The 22,345-nt window shown below is 36.2% G+C and overlaps 1 protein-coding gene across 1 annotated transcript in view; it reads left to right on the top strand.

Moving 5' to 3' along the window:
• Window positions 1-22,345, top strand: part of ZSWIM6 (zinc finger SWIM-type containing 6) — a 212,942-nt gene that overhangs the window by 168,219 nt on the left and 22,378 nt on the right. Inside the window, exon 5 of the mRNA XM_035291529.3 lies at window positions 20,323-20,502. Within this exon, the coding sequence (XP_035147420.2) occupies window positions 20,323-20,502 (180 nt within the window). The remainder of the gene's footprint in view (window positions 1-20,322; window positions 20,503-22,345) is intronic.

The raw sequence follows: 22,345 nt of genomic DNA, 5'->3' as shown, positions 1-22,345 counted from the left end.
TAGCTGGGACTACAGGCACGTTTCACCATGACTGGCTAATTTTTTGTATTTTTAATAGAAATAGGGTTTCATTATGTTAGCCAGGCTGGTCTCAAACTCCTGACCTCAGCCTCCCAAAGTGCTGCAATTAGAAGTGTGAGCTGCCATGCCCGGCCCACTTATTTTTAAATACTGTAATATGCTTTTCTTCCAGGTAGTCTCTCTACTTGGAGCAGAGCAGGGGCAAAGCAAAGCTCACCTAGGTGAGAACAAACCCTGTAAGAGCTGCCTGGCCTGGTCTGCCTACCCATGGTACCACAATTCTGATTGCCATAGTCAGCTGAGCTTACCTAGTCTAGTAACCCATTAGTACCCATGTTCCATGTTTACAAGGACCCTCTAACTTCAGGTTCTTTGAGAAAACTTGCAAATGGATGCAATAGCCAAATACATGCCATCGATTGAGAACTGTATTAAATAATAAACTTCAGCTTATAAATACAAATACTACATGCTGAAGGATGGAATATAGTGAAGTTTGTATTCCATTTGTGGGTCCCCTTTGTTAAGGAGCTGGTGAAGACCTGTAGCTCATTGTCTTTGCCCTGGCCTGAACTAGACCCTGATATTGACCACAGAGTTGCTGACACCAGATTATCTCATCTGGTCTGTAGGCTCTGCATACCACTCCTTGATATAAGCTGTCCTTCTGGGATGAGGTTATGTACTCTGGTCTCAGTTTCTGCTTCTCTCTGCATTCTTCAGAGATTCCTCTAAATACAGAGGCTGTGTCAATTGTATTGCTGAGGAGGCTTTACTCTTCCCTTCAGCACTGTTCTCAGAAGGCTCATCTGCTTCTAGGCCTCATTACTGGGGCCTGATTTCTTTCCCTGTGCTGTCCTACTGTTTTCTGTCTCTTAAAAGTCAAAATTCTGTATTCTTGGGTCATAGGCCTGGGAGTTCTGCCCTGATACTGTGGGGGTGGAAAAGAGGGGTTTATTTTCTGCTTCTTTAAGTAAACAGAGTAATCTCTAGCTTGGGTCAGAAGTTAACCAAAAGAGAATGTATGTTTCTCTCCAGTGGTCAAACCTAGGATAAAAACTTCCTGTGTCCTACTATCAACTACCCTCCTGACTGTGGCTGCTGGGGCTTAATTATCCATTCAGTTCCTGCATAGGGAAGAGTGGAAATAAGAGAAAAACTTTGAAATACAAATTTAAAAAAATAGATTCTCAGGATTAAAAGAGATCTTTACAGGTCACTTGATCCTATTATCTAACCAATTGGAAATTCTTAGCGGTATCCGTTGTCTAAATTGTTTCAGTATAGAATTAGATAATTTGTAATAACATTTGAGATTTGCCTTCTCGTGTTTTTTTTTTTTTTAATGAAACCTTATACTAAACATAGAGCGTGGGGATTTGGTGAGGAGTTTAGATGCTTTACTGTTCACTGTAATATACTCAAGTGTTACTGTCTTAAATTTGTGGTGTGTTAGTAGCTTTATTTGTATCAAGAATGGGTTCCAGTTACTTTCTTTTATGTCATCTTTCTACTTAATAGCATAGGTTCATTGGTAGTAGATACTCTTCTCAGATTAGTGGAAACTAGGAATGTCACTGCATTGGTATAAGGTAGGTGTCCTCTTCTTCCTCACAATTCTTAGAAAACTTCTCTCCCTACTTTTTCTGTTTCCTAAGAGACAGTACTGACCGCCTTTGCCTTCAAGAAACATCCACCAATGGGAAGGAATCTGGCTAGGGAAGTCTCCTTACTAGGCTGTGGATCTAGAGAGTACTATCTTGGTAGGGTGAAGAAGGAGAGGGAGAGTGACAATGAAGCAAGACAGGCTGGGGAAAATTTCTTTTCACCATTTCTTACCCTGAAGTGGCAGCTTACAAAAATTAACGAGGTCTGAGAAGCTTCATTTTAAGCCATCTGGGATTCCCAGGGGCTTCACAGAGAATCAGGGATGCCAGGAGCAGGAAGGAAAGAAGTGGAAGCAAAGGGAAGGCTGAAGCAGCTCCTCAGGCAGCTCTGTGTATGTGCCAATATCAAGCAAGGTGCTTTATAAATGCTTTCACAGTTAATTTAAACTTCATTAGGCTCATGAGGGGGAGGAGAGAACCCAAGGAAGTTACAAATGACTGTCCTTAGAGAGGGTGTTCAGACACTGCCCTGCAGAGTCCCTAGGTTCGGGAGAGGGGGAAGAGAGTGCCAAAGGCACGAGGCAGATCCTTCTTAATCAGAGCAGTGTGACTTTGCCATATTACTTCTATGGTTTTCATCAAGATTGTTCTGGAGGAAAGGATTCTGGCATTATAAATGCATACTTGATAATCACTATCTTCAATAGGTTTTTAATAGGTACTCTTGTTAGACATGTACTAAAGCAAGGGTTCCCCAATCCCCAGACTGTGGACTGGTAACCAGTCCGTGACCTGTTAGGAACCAGGGTGCACAGCAGGAGGTGAGGGGTAGGCAAGTGACCATTCCCGCCTGAGCGACTGGCCGCCTCTTGTCAGATCAGCAGTGGCATTAGATTCTCATAGAGGCACAAACCCTATTATGAACTGCGTATGCCAGGGATCTAGGTTGTGTGCTTTTTATGAGAATCTAATGCCTAATGATCTGAGTTGGAATAATTTCATTCCAAAACTGCGCCCTGGCAGCCCCACCCCCATCCTGCCCCTATACATGGAATAATTGTCTTCCACAAAGATGGTCCCTGGTACCAAAAAGGCTGGGGACTGCTGCACTAAAGGATGACTTTTTAGTTTATATAAATAGCTTTCTCCTATATATTTTAGAAGAAGGCAAGACGGTGAATGATTTGCAACAAGTGAATTTTTGTGAGGCTGCTTGTAAGCTTGTCTGAAAATTATATAACATTGTTTTTGAGTTTTATTTTAAAATTCCAAAATTAGTATAAGAAAAGGACTCTGTATAGTAAAATGCCAGAGCCTTCTGATATTAACTTGCTTTAGGGAGTTAGTAACTGGTCTTGGTGCTATTTTCTTAGACTTTGATCTGGTGACAGAATAACCAGGGTTATCTGAAATGTTATTAGTTGTCTGAAATGTGGATAACTCACTCAGTTCTCTGTGCTTTCTGCTGCAAAGATAACTTTGAAATAGAACCCCAAATCTCAGTGATTTTAAGCTATGACCAGGTGGATTAATAAATTTTAAAATTTGCTTCAGCAAACCTGGATAAGCGAGTGAGAAGCATTCATAAAGTGGGAATCAGAGAGAGACCTTCAAGTGGCTTATATTGAAAGCCACTGTCTCCCTTTGTGTGTGATCAAGGGTTGAATGAGTTGGACGGGAGAATCCCAGACAGGGTACTTGGGTCAAATGTGAGCTTGGAATGGAGAGAAAATCCTGTTAAGAGCAGTACTTCCAAAGTGCTGCCAAGAGCACAAAGTCTATTTCTCCCCACCACTTTGAAGATGAGATTAATATATCCAGCAACCTGTTCACCAGAACAGATTGATCATGCACTGGAAGATGTTCCTTGCTAAACATTAGGGTCATCTGTTGACCACATAATTTGCAAGATTTGCTTGTATGTTTGGAAACCACTAACCATTCAACTGTATGTCTTATCGTCAGTTATTTTCTTTATTGGTACATTTAAACTAATATCATAGCCATCCTTTTTTAATTCTCTTTTTATTCCTGTATTAATGTCCCCTTCTTAATCTTACCCCTTTTTCCCCTCCTTCCCACAAATAGTGAAAGTAATTTTTTGAAGTTATTTTTCCTGTAAAGGTGAAAATAAAATGTGCCTGATATTATAGTTGATGCTCAGTAAGTATTTGTGAATAAAAAAGTGAATTAATAATTGAAGTATAATGCAGGCACTTATTGGAGACATTAAGAAGTTATTTTTGGTGTACTGAAAACAATGATCGTAAGGCATTAATCTTTACTGAGTCCTTCATTTTTTTCTGCTTTACCTAGCTTTCTCCACCCATGTGCACAATGTTCATGGGTGCCTGTGTGTGCATGGACACACAAATGCACAATGAAATACAAACAGTTTAGAGTACAGAAGGGCAGTGTTTCCCCCTTGCCATCAATGCTGCAGGTAATCTATTGCATTAATCAGCCAGCCAGTGGGAAATGCATGGGGAGTGATTATACTATCATACACAATACAATCAGCATGAAGCACTTGTCAAGACCAATACATCAAAGTTTAATTCAGTAATAGAATGAATTAGAGCAAAATGAAACATTCTGTTCTCTAGGAAACCCAACACCCATCATAGATTCTTTCTGAACTCCACAGAAAAGTCAGTGCATTAAGAAATTGTTTTTTTGAATAGAATTACAATTCCAATCTGACAGAATATTGCAAGCCCATTTTTTTAGAATTCTTACACAAGTATAGTGCTAAATTTTCTACCTGACCATCAGCACTGTATACTGATAATCACTGGTAAATACAGTTATTTTTTAGTAGGGCTCTTGATTATCTTTTGTCCTAAATTGGTTCTCCATGGCAAATGAAAGGAAGGTCGTTGTACCAGTGGCTCAGGGAAGCATTTATCTGTAAATATGGATGATCGACAGTTGAGTGCTTTACCAGAATAGCAGATAAATTAACAAGAATCTGCTGTTGATAGTGCCCTCAGTTGTAGGTACTGCTACTGTGGAGCTTACAGTCTAGTCAGGAAACAGAATAAATAAATGAAAAATAAAAAGCAACGCTGGACGGCTTAAGACAACTATAGAAACAAGGTTAATATAATATAACGTAGGACATGTTTCAGAAAATTTTGACAATAGAAGTAATACATTTTATGTATTAGAATAAATTAAGTCACTATTATGTGTCAGTTGAGTCTTCTGGAAATAGAGTTATATAGACTTGGAGTCAGGACTGTTGGATGAACCATGAAACTGTTTATGAAGATGGCCTAGTTAAGCAGCCAGTGCAGAACACATGGAAAATGTTCTTTCAGGTTACCACAGTTGACATTCCTTCAGCTATTGACTGTCCTTTTGCCTTTTTGTATCTCAAAATAAGAAATCATGTATTACTGTGGCTTTTCTTTCTCTGATTTAAAAAAAAGGTTGTGTTTTTTTGGTTCTTCCTTATTTCCTTCTTTCCCTTTCTTGAAAAGGAGAGGAGTAGTGAGAGGTGGAAGAGGTGGTTCTGGTGATCTATAGTACCTGGCTTCCAGTGAGGTCAGGCTGTTTGTGATGTATCTTGCATGTTCACTGACTACATTGACAAATCAAATCGGATGGGAAGACTATGTACCAGATAAGGGCCACAGGTTTATAGGGAGGGACATTATCCAGGATACCAGTTAATTGTTTTGGAATATCTATGGTTTATTTTCTTTCTTAACAACAAAAATTTAGTCATTTTACTTTAGATTTTTGTCAGAACTTGGTTAAATGATAACCAATTGTGTGCCATTTAGTTAATGGTTTTGCTGTGCTTGACCGGAGCAATCTCAAACATTATTTTTGCTGTATTCCTGAGGTTTTATTTTGAAATTTTCCTAGAAATGTTTTAGTTAATTAAAAACTGCCATATCGAATTTAAAGGAGAATGTTTTCGCCAGTTAAAGTTGTTTTCCAGGCCGGGTGCAGTGGCTCGTGTCTGTATTGCCAGCACTTTGGGAGGCTAAGGCGGGTGGATCACTTGAGGTTGGGAGTTTGAGACCAGCCTGGCCAACATAGTGAAACCCCATCTCTACCAAAAATACAAAAATTAGCTGGGTGTGGTGTCGCACACCTGTAATCCCAGCTACTTGGGAGACTGAGGTAGGAGAATCATTTGAACTCGAGAGGCGCAAAGGTTGCAGTGAGCTGAGATCACGCCACTGCACTCCAGCCTGGGCAACAGAATGAGACTCCGTCTCAAAAAAAAACAAGTTCTTTTCCAAACATGGGATGACTGACATATTAAGACAGCATTGCACTGAGAACAATACTATAATTAGGATATCAATTTTAGTGTGGTTTGACCCAAGAAATTTTGTGACTCTAGTTTTACCAGCACAACTAATTATGCCAGTGATCTCCTATTTGTGACTGCAATTAGGTATTTCATGGCCTCTAAATAAGTATAATTAGTTAATTGGATCATGCATGAAATTCTAGACTCTTATAATAGCCTCTGAGAACAAAAATAAATATGATAAATATTATGAATTGTTTCATAGCTGCGGAAGCCTGGGAAATACCAAAAGTGATTGTTTTACTTTGCCTGCCACTACTTCATAATGATAAGCACAATAAAAAGTAGAAATTAAACTTTCCCTCTAGTAACCTTTGCTATTCTGAATTTGTGACAGAAGAAAGGGAGCCACTGGCCTTTCTTATTCACCTTTAGAGAAGGTGATGCTGGTTGTACTGCTCCTCAGCCCCCACTGGCTGCTCCCCACTCCCCACTGTTACTGACCCTGTGCTTTCTCCAGTAATATACACATAGTTGTTTCCTGGGATATATGGAGAAGAGCAATATTTTTCAGAAATTCCAGTGGTATTGTTTATAGAAAGTTCATAGCTTTTATTTTAATTAATCAATCCCTTGTTCAAAAAATAATCCCACAAAAAGATACAGCTTTTATTTTAGTTACTGAGATGATTATGTTAACAAAAAACCATGAAGGAGAAGGAACTTGAAAAACAAGTTTTATTGGCGATGGGGGGGTAGCAATGAATAGGTGATTTATTCAGTCACAGATCATAATGGTCTACCCAGCAATACACCCCAACAGACAGACAGCATACTCAGCCTCGTACATGTACATTATTCCAGAAATGCTGATACTGACTTTAAGAGACCCAATCTCAGTGTTTTCAGAGGAAACAGATTTCTTCTGACTTGAATAATCAGTCTTGAATTATAAGTCGAGCTTTTATTTATCCACAGTTTTAATCTGTGATGAAATTACTTACTTGTTTTCCTGTACTGAAAAATGCAGTTTTCTTTTGTTAATTTGAGCATTTCTAGATGGGCCTGTGTAAGCTTTTGTTGGATATGCTTTCTTACATATGGGAGAGACGTGTTCTCAGTACATAAGAACACACGGTTAAATAAAGTACAGGATTTATTAGTTGTACATTTAAGGATACTTCATAATTTTAAATGATAATATGCTCTTTATATTATATGCTAAAATAGGAATGGAATGATGATTCTATCAAGGCAAATCATTTATTCTGGAATTCACACACACACACACACACACACACACACACACACACACATATTCCAACTTACAGAACCTTCTGACCACATAGCTAGATCGAAGGTCAAACACCATAGTGTTTGAGAATGTTTGTTTTGGGGGAACCTGGATCTTAGACCAGTTCCTGGCTCCCTTAATAGCAGCACAACTTTTCTACTTCTCTCTGCACATCAGTTATCTTATCTATAAGGTGGATTTCTTTTTAATGTGAGGACAAGACGTGAAAATACATGTAAAACATGTATTTAGTACAGGGTTAGTGTGAAGTAAACAATAAATGGCAGCAGTTATTGTCAGGTGGATAAGTGTAGATGTCACTCACTTTTAGAAGTATGTTAGCAGAATTAAGTGGAGCAATCTTTGCACCCTGAAGACATTTAACATTTTTAAATGTAGAATCTAATTAGAAATCCAACATGTGTTACCTGATATTTTTAGGATTTTCTTTGAAGGGATAAAATTAGCATACAATCCAGCATTAAATGTAGTGTATATTGTGGGTACCTTTCATAAGATTAAATTTTCATGATGACTTCTTTGTATTGCTTGACTTACAGCTCTTTTCATATGATGAATGGTTTGAGTTTGATGATTTTAACTAATGACATTTTTATACTTATTGGCAAATAATTTAGTTTTCTATTTTGTAATCTAGCAGATTTATAATCTTTTTGGTGATTGGGATAGATTAAAGATGGCCACAGATTCTTTACTACTGTCTCATGATGATGTAAAATCTTTGTTTCCTCCTCTAGAATCTGGGTGATTTTTATACATGTTTGATCAATAGAATATGGCAGAGGGTATCTTGGGCCAGTTTCTGGGCCCAAGCCTTATATGACTGGCAGCATCCACTTCTGCTCTCTTCAAAGATCTATCTTGGAGCCCTGAGTTTGTATACGTAAGAAGTCTGACTATTCTAAGGCTGCCATGCTATCAGAAAGCCCATGCTATCCACATGGAGAGGCCATATTGGCACAGGATGAAAAGGGAGAGGAGAGAGAGAATTTCTAACTTACAGAATCGTGAGATATAATGGCACATTGTTATATTAAGTCACTAAGTTTTAGAGTAGTTTTTAATAAATAAGCACCGTGGTTATAAGTCTAACAATATTTCATGCTTCTTCTAATGGTTATTCTCCAAATGCTAATAACCCCAGAAATGTAACGTATAATGATGTGTAAAACTGAAGTTCTATTATATCACTTAATCATATCCCTTGAACTAGACTAAGTTGGATGATTGCCAGCATTATAGGAAGTAGTGTAACACTGTTCTAGGGTATTATACATTTTCATTTCACAATTTTTCTTTTGTAGTAATTCATCATCATCTTCAGATTCCTACATAAGATTTCACATTGTTTGACTTCTGAGGTTTTTCCCCCAGTAATAAGTTCTGATAACTTTTTAAGTTTCTATAGAAGACTGTGGAACCTGGGCATTCAAACTAAAAAGGCAGAGTGGATGGTAGACTAGAAGAGTTCTGGCAAAGTTACTATGGGAGGTGATCCAGAGAGAGGGAAGCTAAAGGAAAAGTACGTACAGGCCTTGGCATGAGATTACCATGGACAGAGAAAATGTTCAGTAACCAAGTTGGGTTGGGGATGTGTTTCAGAAATGCCTCGAGGTGGGAGAGGGTAAGGATGTAATGGATAATCCAGAAACTAGGTGATGCACGAACCAGTAATTTGAAAATTGCCAAAGCATCTCAGACCTTTACGTCACTCTCTTTGCCTGTAGGCCCAGACTGGAGTCCTGGGAGGCTAGAGAGAACAATGTCTACAGGAAAACAAAACACATTTAAAAGTCACTCACTGAAACCAAGGAAAAAGGAGAGATTGAAATGTGTTTCAGTGCCAAGTGGAAATTAATTGTTCAAGAACTCATCATCATTACAAGTTTCAGAAGTATTTAAAGTTACTGATTTTTCTTTATTTAATGTGGTCTTAATTGTTTTATTTTATTAAATGTAAAATATTTATGAGGGTATTCAGAGTGATTTTTAGTGATTCTGGAGTATGTATTGCACTTCAATTCTATTTTAACCATTGCAGCTCATTTCTTCAGCATCTAAGTCTTTCATCACAATGGTTTGCAGGAGTGCACATTTTGAAGCAGTGTGAATTCAACATTTAGCAAAAACACTCAAGTCTAAACAGCCTGATGAGGTTAGAAATTATTGTTCCTATTGGTTAAATGAAGGAACTGCCACCACCGAGAGCCTCAGTGCACTTGCCTAAAATCTTATGGCTGGTAATACATTTCTTACCCTTTCCAAATCAGACCTTGTTCATCAAAAATTTCTTCTGTTTGGAAATGTAAAGCAATGAGTGTGTGAGGTGGGGCAAAATGGTGGTGATAATTTGTACATATGAATGTTTGGTGGAAAAGATTGGCCTTTCATTCCTGCCACCCACATTTGCTGAGTATTGTCCACTGGCACTCTGCTATTGGGGGGATGCAGAAGTAACTGAATGGCTTACATGATGATTGGTGTTCTGCCTCAGCAACATTCTGCCCACATTCTCTGACTGGCTGGATATAAGATGTGAATAGGTTTAACACCACAAAGTGGATTGTAACCATTTACTTTGTGTGAAGAATGCTTTTTCTTTTCTTCCCTGGGGGATTGCCTTCCTAGTTTTGATTTACTTTGTCTCATATGTTACAGTGCCATCTTTTTGCTAAAATCACTGAGTATGGATTAGGTGTAGTATTAGAGAATAGAAACATGCTGGATGATAGAGAAAAGCCAGAGCTGATATGTGCCGTGGATAATTCAGAAGCTAGATGATGCACACACCAGCAATTTAATAACTGCCTTTCAATACTTTGATGTGTTGAAGCTGGGAAATAAATTTAAAAGTATTGAATTTGCTTTTATTGTAATTCATAGCAAATAATTAAGTGTTCTTTCTGAAAGAACCAATAGTACCTGACTAGGTGTCAGGTCCTCTGTTAGGTGCAGAAAATAGTGACTTTTCACTGAGCCCTCTGTCCTGGTTTTGGGCAAGTCCTTAAAGGGTTAATATTGCAGAGGGACAGCAGAATGAAGTGTTTAGTCATCAAATAGCTTTATTTTTAAAGCTACAAATGTTTCAGGCATGTTGAAGGGAAAGGAGATAAATGCCTAAAGTGAGACTCTGAATTAATAAAATTTGAAGAACGACTTATCAATTTGGTTAACTTGGTTATTAAGGCTAATTACAGCTTTTGTAGTGATGACTGTTAAGATAAAAGACCATATCTATTATAGCTTTGAACTTGAATCTAACATTAAGAACATCTTTTCAGGATGAAACCTCTCTTTAGGGAGGTGCGCAGTAAAAGAATGTTACAAGCAAGTTAATAAAGGATTGATTTTTTTTTAAATTTCTCATTCTGCAAAATGAAAATTTTCTAATTAGAGAAATGTAAGCATGCAAAAATCTAAGATGAGTTTTATGGAGTTCTTTTTTCTTCAGAATTATAGAAATCATTGTTTAAAGTTGCCAAGAATATTTTGTATCTTGTTTTTAAGGAGCTTAGCCTCTCTTGAGTTTTAGTTTTCTCATTGCTATGATCTGAATGTTTGTGTCCTCCCCAAAATTTATATGTTGGAATTCTAACCCCCAAGGTGATGGCATTAGGAGTTGGGGCCCTTGGGAGGTGATCAGATCATGAGGGTGGAGCCTTCAAGAATGTGGAGCTGAGGGAGCTTGTTTACCGCTTTGACCATGTGAGGACACAATTAGAAAGTGCCATCCATGAAGGTCATGCCCTCACCAGATGCCAGATATGCACCTTGGTCTTGGACTTCCTACCCTCCAGAACTGTAAGCAGTAAATGTTTGTTGTTTATGAGCTACCAAATTTATGGCATTTTTGTTAGAGCAGCTTAAATATACTAAGACACTTACTTTTAAAATAGAATGGTAATTCTGACTATGAAGGGTTATTATAACAAGTTAATGAGAATGATTGTAAAGCCCTAAATATGGTGCCTCTAGCATGTAGTGGGTACCCAATAGTGACTATTAATGGTAATATGCTTATTTCATTTTTAAGGTTGTACAAGTCTTAATATACTATAAAATACATACATACTATAAATAATTTTAAAAATACATTATAATTTTTTAGTGCACAGTTTTGAGTTTGGACAAATGCATATAGTCATATAACCACCACCACAATCAAGATAGAGGACAATCTATCACCCCCCAAAAATTCCCTCATGCTGTCCCTTTGTAGTCAGCTCCCATCACCATTCCCAATCCCTAGCAATCACTGATCTGTTCTCAGTCCCTTTAGTTTGCCTTTCCAGAATATCAGATCAATTGAATAATAAGGTTGTGTGTGGATATTCTTTTGATTCTGGCTTCCTTTATTTAGTATAGTCTATTTGAGATATTATGTGTACATCAGTAGGTTTTTGTTGTTGTTGTTGCTGAGTGGTATCCTCTTTCTGAATGTACCATAGTTTGTTTATTCATTCACCAGTGGAAGGACATCTAGGTTGGTTCCTGTCTTTCACATTTACAAATTAAGCAGCTATAAACACTCATGTACAAGTTTTTGTGTGATCATATATTTTTATTTCTCTTGGACAAATCCTGAGTGAGCTTGCTGAGTCATATGGTAAATATACATCTAATTTCATGAGAAACTGCTAAACTGTTTACCCAGAGACTGTTTCATTTTAAACACTCTCCAAATAGTAATTTGTGAGCATTCCAGTTGCTCCACATCCTTGTCAACAGTTGCTGTCAGGTTAAATTTTTTTTTTAATAATTGTAGCTATTATAATACGTATATAATGGTATCTCATTGTGATCTTAATTTGTATTTCCTAATGATTAACAATTTTGTCTGCAATTTGCCATCTAGGTATCTTCTTTGGTAAAATGTCTTTCTAAATCTTCCCTTTTCTAAACAAAATGGACCGTATGTTTTAAAGCAGTTTTAGATTCACAGATAAAATGAGCAGCGATTTCCCATATACCCTCTCCCCCCAACTCACATGTTCTGTCTCATTATCAGCATTCCTCAACAGAGTCATACAACTGATGGACCTACACTGACATTGTATTGCCACCCAGAGTCCATAGTTTATATTAGAGCTTCATTCTTGGCGGTACGCATTTGATGGGTTTGGACAAATGTATAACAATACATGTATCCACCGTTATCATATCAAACAGAGTAGTTTCACTGTGCTAAAAATCCTCTATGCTGTTCCCATTCATCTCTTCATGTTCCCAAACTCTTGGCTGCCACTGTTCTTTTTACTATGTCCATAGTTTTCTCTTTTCCAGAATGTCATATAGTTGGAATAATATAGTATATAGCTTTTTCAGATTGGATCATTTAGTTAATATTCATTTAGGTTTCTTCCATATCTTTTCATGGCTTGCTAGTCTTTTTTTTGCCCAGTTTTATTGAGTTATTTCCTTAATGAATTTTGAGAGGGTTTTACATATCCTAGATCCAAGTCTTTATCACGTGTACATGTTGCAGGTATTTTCTCCTAGTCTGAAACTTGTTTTTTCATTCTCTTAATAGTGTCTTTTGTGGCATAAAACTTTTAAATCCTGATGAAGTCTACTTTATCAATTTTGTCTTCATGGGTCATGCTTTTGATTTTGTATCTAACACTATCTTTGCCTAACACAAGGTTACAATGATTTTCTCCTAAACTTTTTTATAGCAATTTTAACTTTTATATTTAGGTTCATGATCCACTTTGAGTTAATTTTTCATCAGGTGTGTAATATGGATTTTGGTTCATTTCTTTTCATATGACTGTCTAATTGTTCCCAGCACCAGTTGTCAAAAAGACTTAGCTTTTCTTCATTTCATTGACTTTGAACTTTGAATTGATCATATTTGTGTAGGTATATTTCTGAACTCTATTCTGTTTCATTGATCTGTGTGCCTATCCTTTCATCAGTAGTGCAATTTTGATTACCATAGCTTTATAGAAAGTCTTAAATCTTTTGTCTTTGTTCTTCTTACAACTTTGCCCCTTTTAAAAACTGTTTTGGCTATTCATTCTCTATTGCATTTCTTGTCAGTATACATACAAACACTGGTTAGGGTTTTGAGTGAGGTTATATAGAGTATATAGATCAATTTGGGGAAAATTGATATGTTAACAGTATTGAGTTTTCTGATCCATGAACATGGTAGCTTCCACTTTTCAAGATTGTCTTCGATTTCTTCCATCATTGTTTTGTAGTTTTTAACATAGAAACTGTACGTGTTTTGTTAGACTTTATAAGCCAAGGTTTTTTGGTGCTAAGATAAATAGTACTTTTTGGGTAAGTTTTGATTTCCAGCAGTTCATATTTAGCATATATAGATATATAGTTTTTTGTTTGTTTTGAGGTGAGCAGGTTATTTTTCTTCTTCTTCTTTTTTTTTTTTGCATTTGATCTTATATGACCTGGTTATACTTATTGGTTCTAAGAACGATTTTATCCTCTCCACTTGATGTCTTTAACCCCGTTCCCTTGCTTTATTGGCCTGTCTAGAACTTCCAGTTGATGATGCTGAATAGAAGTGGTAAGAGCAGACATCTTTGCCTCTAAGGGGAATAATATTCAGTCTTTAGCTATTACTGTGTTAACTATAGGGTTTTTTGCCCTTTATCATGTTAATAAGTTCTCTCTTATTGCTAGTTTACTGAGAGCTTGCTTTATCATGAAGGAATGTGGAATTTTGCCAAATGCTTTTTCTGTATCTGTTGAGATTGTCATATGGTTTTTCTTCATTAGTCTGTGAATATGGTGAATTACACTAATGTATTTTTGAATGTTAAACCAGGTTTGTATTCCTGGGATAAGCCTTATGTTATGCATTTTCCTTTTTTGATATTGCTTAATCAGAGTTGCTGATATTTTTGTTGAGGCATTTTACATCTATGTTCATGAGGGATACTGATCTGCAGTTAAGCTTACTTGTAATGTTTTCATCTGATTTTAGTATCAGGTAAATAATGCTGGCCCCATACAGTGGGAACCATTGCATCCTCTTCTGTTTTCTGGAAGACATTGTGTGTTTCTTAAAGGTTTGGTAGACTTTTCTAGGGGAATTTCTGCATCTATATTGTTAGAGATTTTTAACCGCAAATTTAATTTCTTTAATCAATTTACAACGATTCAGGTTATTATTTCTTCTTGAGTGAGCTTTGGTAGTTTGTGACTTTCAGGGAATTTTTTCATTTTATCCAAGTTGTAGAATTTATGGTTATAAAGCTGTCCAGACTATTCCCTTAGGATCCTTTTAATATCTCTGTAGACCCCTTCTCTCTGTAGATCTCACAGATATTAAAAGGATCCTAAGGGAATACTCTGAGACAGAGTGTTGCTCTGTTGTCCAGGCTGGAGTGCAGTCGTGCGATCTTGACTCACTGCAACCTCCATCTCCCTGGTTCAAGCAGTTCCCCTGCCTCAGCCTCCCAAGTAGCTGGGATTACAGGTGCACACCACCACATCTGGCTAATTTTTTTTTGTATTTTTAGTAGAGATGGGGTTTTACCATGTTGGCCAGACTGGTCTCGAACTCCTGACCTCAGGCAATCCACCTGTCTCAGCTTCCCAAAGTTTTGGGATTACAAGTATGAGCTACGCACCCAGCCTATGTGACCTCTTTTTATTCCCAATACTGGTAGTGTGTATCTTCTCTCTGTCTTGCTTTTTCTTGCTTTTTTCTTTTTTTTCAGTCAGCCTGGCTAGAGCTTTATTGATTTTATAAATCTTTTTAAAGAACTGCCTTTTGGTATCATTGATTTTTTTTTTTTTCCTGCCTGTTTTCAGTCTTATAGATTTCTGATTTCCTTTCTTCTGCTTTCTTTGACTTTGGTTTCTCATTCTTTTTCTATTTTCTTAAGGTGAATATTTAGATCATTGATTTGAATCCTTTTTTTTCACCATGAGCATTTAATACGCTAAATTTTTCTCTAAATACTTTTTTTAGCTGTATACCATAAATTTTAAAATACTTTATTTTCATTTTTATTGAGTAAAGTATTTTCTGATTTACTTTGTGACTATTTCTTTGACTCATGAGTTATTAGAAGCATGTTGTTTAATTTCCAAATATTTTGGAATTTTTCAAATATCTTTCTGTTACTAATTTCTAGGTTAATTCTATTATGTCAGAGAATGTATACCTGGTGTGATTTCAGTTGTTTTAAATTTGTCAAAATTTATTTTATGGCCTAGAATATAGACTATTTTGGTGAATGTCTTTTGTATATTTTAAAATAGTAGGTTTTGGCCGGGCACAGTGGCTTACGCCTATAATCCCAGAACTTTGGGAGGCTGAGGCAGGAAGACTGCTGGAGGCCAATTAGAGTGAGGCCAGCCTGGGAAACATAGTGAGACCCCTTTTCTCCAAAAAAAAAATATATTTTTTAATTAGCTGGGCAAAGTGATGTCCCCCTGTAGTCCCAGCTTATCAGGAGGCTGAGACAGGATGATTCTTTCAGCCTAGGAGTTTGAGGCTACAGGGAGCTGTGTTCATGCCACTGCACTTGGGCCTGGGCAACAGAGCAAGATCCTGTCTCAATAAATAAACAAATGAACAATAGATTTTTATTTGTTTTTGCTAATGTTAGGTGAAGTGTTTTATAAATGTCAGGTTTAGTTAGTTGATAGTGTTCATCTTAGTGCTTTTTGTGCTGCTATAACAGAATGTCTGAGACTTGGGTAAATTATAAAGAGCAGAGATTTGTTTCTTACGGTTCTGGAGGCTGGGAAGTTCAAGGTTGAGGGTCCTGCATCTGGCAGAGGCCTTCTTACTGCATCATTCTATGGCACAGGACAGAAGAGCAAGACAATCATGCATGCAGGAGAGTAGGGTAGAGGCCCCAAATCATCCTTTTATTAGAAACCCACTCCTGAGATAACTAACCCACTCCCACCATAACAGCACTATTCCATTCATGAGACCACAGCCCTCATGACCCAATCACCTCTTAAGGGCCTCACCTCTCAACACTGTTGCATTGGGGATCATGTTTCTAACACATGAATTTTGGGGGACACATTCAACTGTTGAGGTATTTACTAATTTTCTGGCTACTTCATTTATCAGTTACTGAAAAGAAGAATGTTGAAGTCTCCTAATATAATTGTGGATTTGTCTATTTCTCCTTTCAGTTCTATCAGTTTTGCTTCCTGTATTTTGAAGTCTTACTGGGAGGTGCAGCGTAGTCATCTGGGATTATGCCTTTTTGGAAAACTGACCCTTTTATCTTTACATAATATCCCCTTTATACCTGGTATAGTATTCCTTGTTCTAAAGTTTGCTTTATCTGATACTAATATAGTCACGCCAGCTTTATTTTATAGTTTTTTTAATGATTTTTTTTCATATTTTTACATTTAATCTGTCATTATATTTACAGTGGATTTCTTATACACATTATAAGAAAGATTTGGGTCTTGTTTTTTAGCCTGATTTGACCATTTATGTTAATTGATATGTTTAGACCATTTATATTTTATGTAATTATTGATGTGGTTGTTGAATTTAGGTCTACCATTTAATCATTGTTTTCTGTTTATCCCTTTTGTTTCCATTCCTCTCTTCTTATTTGTATATTTTAAAAATGTTTTATTATAATTTAATTTACATTATCCTTTGTTTTTATATCCCCTAGAATTTTTTTTGTGGTATCAATATTGTAGTAAACAGACCTAAGCTTTCACAGTCTACATGAAGTTAATATTTTGCCATGTTAAATGGCATATAGATTATAACAATATACATACATATATAAACTATATATATGTATAGTATAGTTTAGTGGTTAGGCTCTACATGCCATTTAACATGGCAAATATACATATATGGCTTATATATAGTTTATAGATACCATTTATATATATTTTTACTTTTACTTTCCCTTTTTTGTGGTAGTTGTCCTGTGCATTACCTCTTCATGCATTTAAAACTCCACAAGACGGTGCTTAAATTCTTGCTTTCAAAAGTCATACTTTCAAAGAACTTAAAAGTCAAAAATAATCTATTTACTGAGATATTTATCATTTCTATTGTTCTTCCTTTATTTCTGAACTTCCAAGTTCCCTTCTGATATTATTTCTCCTCAGCCGAAAGAATTTCCTTGAACATGTATTTCAGAACAGTTGTCTTGGCAACAAATGCTGTAAACTTTTGCTGATCTGGGTGTGCTTATATTTCATCATCACTCCTAAATGATATTTTTGCTGGATATAGAATTCTGATTGACACTTCAGTTTCTTTTAATGCTTTAAAGATATTGTTCTATTGTACTCTGTTTTCTGATAGAAATTTCTGATGATTCAAGTCACTGTTCTATGTATGGTGCTTTTTTTCTCTCTTGTTTTCAGGATTTTTTTTCTTCATCTTTGCTTTTCAGCAGCTTATAATATGTTTGAGAATGGTTTACTTTGAATTTATCTTACTTGAGGTTGGCCAAGCTTCCTGGATCTATAATTTCATATATTTCACCAAAGTTGGGAGGTTTTCAGTCATGATTTCTTCCAAACTTTTCTGTATATATTCTTGTCGTCTTTTGGGAATCAAATGACATAAATTTTAAACCTTTTAGTATTTTTCTACTTATTTTTGAGGCTTGGCTCACTTATGCCTAGTTGTTTCTCTCTCTTCTTCAGTTGCGATCATTTCTAGCTTCACATTCACTGACTTGCCCTGGGTCATATCCATTCTGCTATTGATCCCATCTAGTATATTCTTACTTTCAGATATTTTTTATTAGCCCTAAAATTTCTGTTTAGTTCATTTTTTTATAGTTTGTATTTTACTTCTGAGAACTGCCTTTCTACTCCTCTCAGTAATATTTACCGTCTCTCATGGAGCATAATTATAATAGTTGGTATAGAGTCTCTGACTGATAATTTTAACATCTGGTTTATCTTGTTTGGTGTCTGTTGAATATTTTTCCCCTCAAGAATTGGTCACATTTTGCTCTGGAGATTGTTTTAAAAAATGTAATAAAGCAAGCAACAAACCAGGGTAGATTCAGACCATAAATTGTTTCCCCTTCATTGGGTGATAGTTCCAATGTCAGTTCGTTTTCAAAACCTTGGCTATGCTGCCTTGAGTGGAATCATTCATGTGAAGTGCGACCAGGACTTGTACCAGTTTGTACACAGAATTCAGAGATCCCCCTTTCCAGCTCCTGGTTTGGGAGTCCTTTTTCCCTGTGCTTACACCAGCTAGATGAGGTTTCTCAAGTTTTTGCTGCACGTGCCATTTATAAAGTTCCCTGGATGGGGCTAATTTTGTTTCAAAGATAGGAGAGAAAAAAGAGGGAGAAACATAATGGCAGATCACCCCCATCAGGGTTGCTTCTCCAGATTTTATTTCCTCTCTCCAATCGGCTTGCTCTTGTTTACTTTTCAGAGTCTTCAGATTGCTGCTTTTTGTATTTTGTCCAAAGTTTCAAGTTGTAATCATTGGGAGGGATGGGTGTGGGCTTACTCCATCTTCACTGGCCATGTTTTATTTTTAATTGGCATTTTAAAATACAGATGCAGATTGTAAATATCTGTGGCTTAGATAAATTGTGGCCATTTTTATTTTCTGTTGATAAAAGCTATTTGATATTTAAAATAATAGATGCTCTAACGTAGCAGTCCCCAACCTTTTTGGCACCAGGGACTGATTTCATGGAAGAGTTTTTCCACTGACTGGGGGTGGAACAGGATGCTTTCAGGATGAAACTGTATCACCTCATATTATCAGGCATTAGTTATTTCCTGTAAGGAGCATGCACCCTGGATCCCTCACATGTGCAGTATTCATATTCCTGTGAGAATCTAATACCACTGGTGATCTGACAGGAGGCAGGACTCAGGCAGTAGTACTTGCTCCTCCACTGCTCATCTCCTGCTGTGCAGCCAGGTTCCTAACAGCCCATGGCTCAGTTCCTAACAGAACACAGACTGGTATCAGTCTGCAGCCCAGGAGTTGGGGACCCCTGCCTTAATGGAAGAAGCTTGTTTATTTTTAATGAGGAAGAATGTAAGGCATATCTTTTGGACAAATAAAACATAAACAGTTTTCATTCCTACAATTATTATTAATTTAACAAATGATTAAAACATACACAGACATGCACACATACCTTTTCAAAGAAGTAGTGTTGTGAAATGCTTTATTTGTCTTGTTTTAAAATTTAGGTAAAACTTGAACTTTTAAAATTTATAGAATATTTGCTTGAATTTTCTACCTCTTTAGAGAATGTAGAAAGGAATAATAAATTTATTGGATCTTAATTATTCAAATTATGACGTATGCCTTTATTCTAAGTGTATTTATTATGGCCTTTCCTTTGAAAAACTAGGGAAATTTTGATTACTGTTTACTAAGTTTACTCATGATGATATAAATTTGGATATAAATATTAGCTATATTTTTAAAATCAGTTCCTGATTAAATCATTTAGGGAAGTATGTTTGAATGCATTTCATTTTTGAAAGACCTATTTTACTGGCTTTTTTTTTTTTTGCCCAAAACTATGCACATTGCACTTACGTATAAATATGTATACTAATTAATAACCATAATAAAGTTTGAAATTATACAGAGAGTAGGAAGTTATTTGTGTCTATTATATGCCTTAATGATTTTACTGTAAAAAGTAATTTTAGAAAGTAAATTCAGTTTTTGCGCACAACCATTTGGGGTGATATATTGCAGTATCCAATATATAGAGTCTGTAAACTGGACCCTGGGGTTGTATATGTTATTGGCAGTTTTGTCTGAAATATCAAATAAGAAGTTGATTAACTTCTTATTTGTGAAATATGAAGCATATTTTATTATATAAGAGTATTTGGATCTTTGGTTCAAACTTTGCATCTGTTGTCTTCCTCCCAATAAATTCTGTGGGATTTGTGGCTTACATTAAGGAGAATTGAGTTATAAAAATGACTGACTTTGGTCCATTTTGAAATGGTTTAAAATTTATCATTAACCTGATAATTTAATATAATTTAAATAAGGTTTAAATTTTAAATGATATAAATTACATTTTTAAATTTTAGTAAATTTAAACAATTTAACTTGATAACATTGAATATTTTTATAATTTTTGAAAATGTGCTTTCTTTTCCTCCTTTAGGTGCTCTATGGATGTGTATAGTTTTAAACCCCCACTGCAAGTCGGAGCAAAAGGCCAGTTGGCTAAAACAGCTGAAGAAATGGAACAGTGTTGATGTCTGTCCATGGGAAGATGGAAATCATGGCAGTGAATTACCCAATTTAACCAATGCTTTGCCTCAGGGTGCAAATGCCAACCAAGGTGAGTCCACCATAATGTTCTGCTCAGTTTGTAGCTACTTAATTACATGTATATGTTTATAATGGTAATTTACAATGTATGTGGGAAAATAATTTTTACCAACTTAAGAACTTACAACTCAGATACTTAGTATGTGTTGACTGTGAGTGTATGTGTGTGTATGTTTTAAATTTAACTGAGATATTTGTATACTTTTTTATATTTTCAGAATACAGATAATACTTATTTTATATATTAGTTTGTGTTAAAATGGCCTATTAATGATTTATTATGGATATTCTTTTTTAATTTAAAAAATCATAGATTAGGACGAGTAACATACTACTTTTAAAACAAACTATGAGAAGCTATATGTTTTTATCTCTGTTGGTCAATCCATGTTTGATATTCTGTATAATTTAGTCACTTAAAAATTCTTCATTTTAAAATGTAGTAAAAAAATATTTTATGACTTGACTGAAGGACATAGGATGCTATTGACATTTTACTGGGAAATTTTTTTATTGTGAGGGGTTGTCTAGTATACTTGTCCCCACATGCTGTAGGCTAATAATGCCCTCCAGGGAAGAAATGCTCCCAGACATTTCCAACCAAAAGAACCTCTATCTCTCATTTCTGTCCCCCCCCCCCTTTTTTTTTTAGCTTCTCCTTCTCTATCGTATCTGTCTGTTCAACACAAGTCTCTCCCATCTTTAAAAAACTTCCTTCCTTGGCCTCATTTTCCCTTCTACCTGCTACAGAATGTTCTCCTCCCTTTCAAAATGAAATTCTTAAGTAACTAATTCTTGCAAATAGGAATATTATTAACTAATTCATGACACTATTTTTGTACAATTCAGTGCATTTTTTGGGGGGAGAAAATTTAAAAAATTTTAAGTCATGATAGAAACAAGGTGGGAATTAAATAACATTGGAAAGATCCAGAATCAAGACTATATTCTCTGTGTATTAGCCACATGCGGAATTTGTACTACTAGAAATAAATGGAACAATGTGCTGAGTTTGAATGTGATGTTAGTATAGTGTTAGTCCCTGCAAAGAAAGAAAATATGTATTTCTCCATAGGGACTTGTACAATCAAAAAGAAGTTTTAGGACTTGAGAAAGACGATTGCCTAACTCTGCCATGTTTAGAGATATTTTCCTTGGGAATTCAATATTTGAAGCCTGTCATATCTTTATTGCTCATGATGATTGTATTTAATAACCTCAAAGAAAATAAATGTATCCACATACTCCCAGTTTTTTCCAGGTGCTCAGAATTTTTAAGTTTGGTTGTTCCACATTTATTCTCTTCCATTGCTAGGAAAGGGTATGCCTACATCTACACAGGCAGTATCCGTAATCCCCTTGTATGTACTCTGTGTTTCATTCCCCACTGCTTTTGAGGATGGCTACTCAAACATTTTACACTTTACTTTTTATTTTACGTTCCATTTATTCTGTTACCCTTGATTAAACATGACTATTTCATGGCCTTACAAAGCTGGTAAAAAGTGGTCCAGGCTCCACACTAAAGAGTTTATTTCACTGACAGTTTGGCCGAGGTGATATAAAGTCGGGACCTTGTTTCCGAGGGCAGTGTTTATATCTGTTGGACCTAAAGGCACCAGGGTACCTACTTTTGGCAGAACATCCCCATCCCTCTGAGGGCCTGTCAGAACAGACATGCCCGTAGAGGAGGTCTGGTGTTCATACCTGTAGTGCCTGCCTTGTATAGCTGAGCTGGCTCCCCAGGGCAGAGCTTGCAGTGGCCAATAGAGTCCAGCAACTGTGCCATTGCCGCTGGACTGAGTGTGTGCACAGTATAGGCCATGGGCAGAATTTCTTGTGTTTACACATTA

This window comes from Callithrix jacchus, chromosome 2, assembly GCF_049354715.1.
Source record: "Callithrix jacchus isolate 240 chromosome 2, calJac240_pri, whole genome shotgun sequence".
Classification (NCBI taxonomy): Eukaryota; Metazoa; Chordata; class Mammalia; order Primates; family Cebidae; genus Callithrix; species Callithrix jacchus.
The sequence above is the reverse complement of the archived record's forward strand: the minus strand, read 5'-3'. Positions and strand labels throughout refer to the sequence as shown.